The following is a 6,188-nucleotide window of genomic DNA, read 5'->3' on the forward strand; positions in this document are numbered from 1 at the left end:
GAGGGGAGACAGCAGCTCACTCTGACCGTGAGTGAGTCATTTAAATAATTCTGGGCTTGGGTATCTGCATTTTTGAAACAAAATGGCCGTACCTCGCACTTTGCAGAGGGACAGCTCATGGCACTTGCGTTAGGAATTCAGGGAGTGTGTGATAGATCTGAGGAGGCCTGGGGCTTTCTCCAAAGTCCCCGGATTCTCTTAGGCCATATGGCCTGAATCCTTCGCATCCATTTGCCCACAGACCAGCCCGCAGGGAGCCCTTGGGGCCCGGGCCCTCTACAAGGTGTCCTCCTGCAGTCCATTTTCTCCACGATTTGCCCCCTTCCAAGCTTTCCTCTAGGTTGTGCTGGTGCCTTGGCCTTCTCTCCTAGCAGTTCAGAGGCAGGAGTGGGTGAAAGCCAAGCTCTGGAGAATCAGCAGATATTGGCTTGAGTCCAGCTTGGCTACTTAGCTAGATGGGAAACTTGGGAAAAGTACTTAACCTCTTTGAGCCTCAGTTTCCTCAGCTGTGAAGAAGGGATGAGGAGAATACTTGCTTTCTAGGGGCTGTGGTGAGGGCTGAATGGGGGGGTGCAAGGAAGCCCTGAGCAGGGAGTGCTGAGTGAAGGGGCCTCTCCCCACCCCCGTTGTTAGTAGTGCAAGGTCAAGTATGGCAGGGTTCTCTGCACCTGTACTAACCCTGTTCAAGTCTACAACATGCTAAGATGGGCTCCCCCCAGGCTGTGTCCAGGTCCCCATTTGTTCTATCTATCCAGAGGCCTGAAGAGGGAACTACAGCGGTCCTGGAGGGATGCCGAGGGGGGAGTTAAAGTCCACACCAGCTGTGTGATCATGGGCAAACTGCTTACCCTCTCTGGGCCTAAGCTTCCCCAGTGGTAAGATGGGGATAATGACACCTTTCTCACAGGTTGTTGTGAAGAGTAAATGAGGTGCTCTAAGTTAAGGGCTTGGCACATAATGGACACCCCCTTCTCTCTCTATCCGAAAGCTCAGTGCCTGCTAATGGAACACACAGTGGTCTATGAATGTCCCACCAACCATTCCTGCCATAGCCTGGAGAGGTCCTTGCACTTCCTCTAGGGCCACAGCCTCTCTGCTCATTGTCCCATCCTCACTTCCACCCAGGAGGGCTCTGGGTCTGAGGAGCTTGGCTTCTCCAGGGTGAGGTGGCTGAAGGTGCCACCTGGTCTGCTGGGTACATCTGTGGGGTACGACCCCAACCTTTAGCTGACACCTTCCAGACAAGCCCTTTTCTCTTATGGGCATCTCATGTCAGCCTGTGAGTTAGGAGTTCAATAATAACAAAAGACGACAATGATAATAACAAATGTGGTGGCTGCCCACGTGCCAGGGACAGTGCTACACCTGTCACCACCTGACAGAATGGAGAGAGTGATCTTGAGGGGCTTCGGGGCAGGTCTGTTGACTCCATCTCACAGAGGAAGACCCTCAGAGGCTCTAAACAAGATGCTCAGTGACTTACCAGAAGCCAACAGCTCACACTGGCGCAGCTGGGGACTTCATCCAGGTCCGGCTTTCTTTGAGCCTTTGGCTTTCTTAGGTAAAGGAGAAAAGAAAACGTAGGCTGGAGATAGCCTGAAAAGTTTTAGTCTCTCATCTTTGAGTACATGTTATGATTTATTTTATCATTATCTTCCTGGATGAGGACCTCAAGCAAGAGTTCAGCTTCCTGGCACCAATGCCAACTCACAGTCCACTGCCAGCAGGTGCTCTCAGGACCTTGCTGAGATCCACATCCTCCGCCTTATCCATGTCCTGCTGGTAGTCCATCTCCTCCCTGTGGTCCTCATCCTCTTTGTGATCTGTGTCTTCCCTGTGGTCCACACATCACCGAGATCTTCATCCTCTCCATGACCATGTCCTCCCGGTGATCCTTGTTCTCCTCACGATCCACATTTTCTTCATGGTTTATGTTCTCCCATGATCCTGTCCTTGCCGTGATCCACATCCTCCCCATGATTCTGTTCTCCTTGTCATCCACATCCTCTCCATGATCCATGTCCTGCTCGTGATCCATGTCCTTTCTGTGATCCTCATCCTCCCCATGATTGTGTTCCATTTCTGATCCCTCCGTGATCCCTTTTCTCCTCATGATCTCCATTCTCTCCATGAGCCATGTTCTCCCTATAATCCTATCCTCCTTATGATCCACATCCTCCCTGTGACCCACATGCTCTCTGTGATCCACGTCCTCCCTGTGACCCACATGCTCTCTGTGATCCACGTCCTCCCTCTGACCCACATGCTCTCTGTGATCCACGTCCTCCCTGTGACCCACATGCTCTCTGTGATCCACGTCCTCCCTGTGACCCACATGCTCTCTGTGATCCACGTCCTCCCTGTGACCCACATGCTCTCTGTGATCCACGTCCTCCCTGTGACCCACATGCTCTCTGTGATCCACGTCCTCCCTGTGACCCACATGCTCTCTGTGATCCAGGTCTTCCCCGTGATCCACATGCTCTGTGATCCACATCCTCCCTGTGACCCACATGCTCTCTGTGATCCACGTCCTCCCTGTGACCCANGAGAGAGTGATCTTGAGGGGCTTCGGGGCAGGTCTGTTGACTCCATCTCACAGAGGAAGACCCAGAGGCTGCAAACAAGATGCTCAGTGACTTACCAGAAGCCAACAGCTCACACTGGCGCAGCTGGGGACTTCATCCAGGTCCGGCTTTATTTGAGCCTTTGGCTTTCTTAGGTAAAGGAGAAAAGAAAATGTAGGCTGGGGATAGCCTGAAAAGTTTTAGTCTCTCATCTTTGAGTACATGTTATGATTTATTTTATCATTATCTTCCTGGATGAGGACCTCAAGCAAGAGTTCAGCTTCCTGGCACCAATGCCAACTCACAGTCCACTGCCAGCAGGTGCTCTCAGGACCTTGCTGAGATCCACATCCTCAGCCTTATCCATGTCCTGCTGGTAGTCCACCTCCTCCCTGTGGTCCTCATCCTCTTTGTAATCTGTGTCTTCCCTGTGGTCCACACATCACCGAGATCTTCATCCTCTCCATGACCATGTCCTCCCGGTGATCCTTGTTCTCCTCACGATCCACATTTTCTTCATGGTTTACGTTCTCCCATGATCCTGTCCTTGCCGTGATCCACATCCTCCCCATGATTCTGTTCTCCTTGTCATCCACATCCTCTCCATGATCCGTGTCCTGCTCGTGATGCACGTCCTTTCTGTGATCCTCATCCTCCCCATGATTGTGTTCCATTTCTGATCCCTCCGAGATCCCTTTTCTCCTCATGATCTCCATTCTCTCCATGAGCCATGTTCTCCCTATAATCCTATCCTCCTTATGATCCACGTCCTCCCTGTGACCCTCTCTGTGATCCATGTCCTCCCTGTGATCCACGTCCTCCCTGTGATCCACGTCCTCCCTGTGACCCACATGCTCTCTGTGAACCACGTCCTCCCTGTGACCCACATGCTCTCTGTGATCCATGTCCTCCCTGTGACCCACATGCTCTCTGTGATCAATGTCATCCCTGTGACCCACATGCTCTCTGTGACCCACGTCCTCCCTGTGACCCTCATGCTCTCTGTGATCCACATCCTCCCTGTGACCCAAATGCTCTCTGTGATCCATGTCCTCCCTGTGACCCACATGCTCTCTGTGATCCACATCCTCCCTGTGACCCACATGCTCTCTGTGATCAACGTCCTCCCTGTGATACACATCCTCCTAGAGATTCACATCCTCCCTGTGATTCCTTACTCCTTGTGATCCGCGTCCTCCACGTGATCTTGTCCTTCTTCTGATCCACTTCTTTCTTCTTGTGATTCACATTCTTCTCTTGATCCACATTCTCCCCATGATCCATATTCTCCCCATGATCCATGTCTTCCTCATGCTTTGGCTCCAGACAAGCTGTACCTTCCCCAAAAGACTGCTCTGGTTATGGCAGACAGGGTAGTCGCTCCATGGCTGGACACAAGCCTCGTGCGCAGTTGAGGCTGGATTCAACCTTGGTCAAGTGACAGATTGATAGGGCCTAGTCTTGAGCAGTGTCTTCCATGACACTGGTACATCATTTTTCCCTGCCTTTCCTGTGCTGTTCTCCTACCTGAAGTCCTCTTTTCTACCTCTGCTCCACTAGCCAGGCCTCTTCTAGTGACAGATTGATAGGGCCTAGTCTTGAGCAGTGTCTTCCATGACACTGGTACATCATTTTCCCCTGCCTTTCCTGTGCTGTTCTCCTACCTGAAGTCCTCTTTTCTACCTCTGCTCCACTAGCCAGGCCTCTTCTATCTCCCAGGTCACTTCAGGTGCCACTCTCTCCAGGAAGCACCCCTTGGCACTCACGTTCAGTAAGGCACTCTTCTCCGTGGCTGCTACTGCCCGGGTCTCCCTCTGTGGCAGCCCCCAGAAGGTGTCATGTGATTGTCTCCTCCATCAGATTGAGTGCTCTGAGAGCAGAGGCCTGTCTCCATCATCCGTGGACCTCAGAACAGATGTTGGGGCTAGTCAGGCAGGACTAGCTCTGCTGCAGGAATAAATAACCCTGGAAATTTCCATGGCTTAGCACTTTGCAGGTTCATTTCCTGCTCAAGTTGAAGTTTGGTCTGGTCATGCGGTTCTTCTCAGCTATGTTGCTTTAAGCATTTCTGTCAGGAGTGTGGCCTTCTCCCTTCCCCATGGAGGGAGGAAAGAGCTGGAGGGACTCACGGGATGGTGCTCAGCTGGGCCTGGAGGTCCACATGCCACTTCTCCCATGACCCTGTCTGGAACGAGCCACAGGGCCCAGCCAGCTGGAACACGCTAAGGACCAGGTGAGGGGCACGCAGTTTCTCTGCCACAAGGTTAGAGAGGTCGGCTTCAGCTCAGCTGTAGGGAGAACTCTCTAACAGAGAGCTCATGACGTGGGATGGTTTCCTGGCTCAAGAGACTTAGAACTACCTAGTTGATAGCAGTAAAGTCGCTTCCCTTTCCTTTGGTCAGAGACTTGAGTTCAGACAAAAATCAGCTTTCTGAAAACAAGGGGCTGGGCCCTGGAAACTCCCGTTTAGCCCTGTCAGTCTTGAAGAAGTGGGGTGTTCCCAGCTCTCCGCATCCTTTGTCCTCTGTGAGCTCCCTTAGCTTGGAGAGGTGACTTCTTTATTCTCGGGAGCTGCTATTTATAACTTCCAAAGGACCCCTACTCCTTTGGTTCTGTACCGAGGCTCAGAAAAAGGGTCTGCCCTCCCCCAGCAGCCCTCCCCCCAAACCCTAGGCCCCTCTACCCCCAGAGCAATCCTGTAATAAAGGATGAAAGGCCCCGTAATTATTACCATTCGACAACACAGAGACTGTCAAAACCAGGAGTCCAACAAAAGCCTTTACATAAATCACAGCTGATACAATGGCTCTTAGCTGAAGGGGAGAGGGGCTTAGAGTCTCAGCGCCACTGAAAGAAGGTTTGTGTCTGGGGGAGGGATTGCCAGAGTCAGGCAGCCCCAGGGGATGAGACAAGCCTGATGTCTGCACAGAGGGCGAGCCCATCAGCCTGCCCGCCTGAGACAGAGGCCACGGAACGGAACAAGAGCGAGAATCCGGGGGCAAATTCCAGATGTGACATCTCTACAGGGCCAGGACTGGGCAGGTCGCATGCCACCAGCAGTTTGCAGTCTAGCCCAGCAGCATGGGACCCCTGGGAGGACGTGCTGACCGGCTGTGGTGCCAGGCAGAGGCAGTCGCAGTCACTGAACTGTGGGCTGCCAGGGGGAGGCTTCCCGAAGGCGATGTGCCTTGTAGGAAAGGTCATTTTCTGACAGGCATAGAGGAGAGTGGGACCCTCTGGGTTGAGCAATCTGGCTGAATCAGGTCGCATTTCTTGAGAGTGTGTCCACAGAACTAGATTTCCACAGTGACCCCTTGAAGAGCCCTGTTTCAGAAGGACAAAGACTTCTCTAGGGTGTGGCAAATTCCAGAAAAGCAGGGAAATTGGTAGGACATTTTATATCTCTGGGCACAATTATTCTTTTTGAACAAGCCATTCCGTGGCACATTAAGGATTCAGTGGCATTTAACACTTTCTGTTGTCTTCTCTTAGGCTCCGTGTTCTACTCCACACCTACTGCTTTTTCCCTTGAAGATGAACATGACACTGTCCTTAGGATATTTAGAGTCCGGGAAAGGTGGTAGGTGTGTGACGTGGGTGACCAGTGCAGGCCGGGCTTGC

General features: G+C 52.3%; 1 protein-coding gene across 1 annotated transcript; it reads right to left on the minus strand.

Moving 5' to 3' along the window:
• Window positions 1-1,807: 1,807 nt before the first annotated feature.
• LOC103588936 (sarcoplasmic reticulum histidine-rich calcium-binding protein-like) lies at window positions 1,808-5,837 on the minus strand. Its single transcript, XM_008570772.1, is given in 6 exon segments — window positions 1,808-2,486; window positions 2,488-2,538; window positions 2,873-3,006; window positions 3,038-3,731; window positions 4,697-4,820; window positions 5,522-5,837. Coding segments are annotated over 6 exon segments (1,998 nt in total).
• Window positions 5,838-6,188: the final 351 nt, after the last annotated feature.

This window comes from Galeopterus variegatus, unplaced genomic scaffold, assembly GCF_000696425.1.
Source record: "Galeopterus variegatus unplaced genomic scaffold, G_variegatus-3.0.2 Scaffold629, whole genome shotgun sequence".
NCBI lineage: Eukaryota > Metazoa > Chordata > Mammalia > Dermoptera > Cynocephalidae > Galeopterus > Galeopterus variegatus.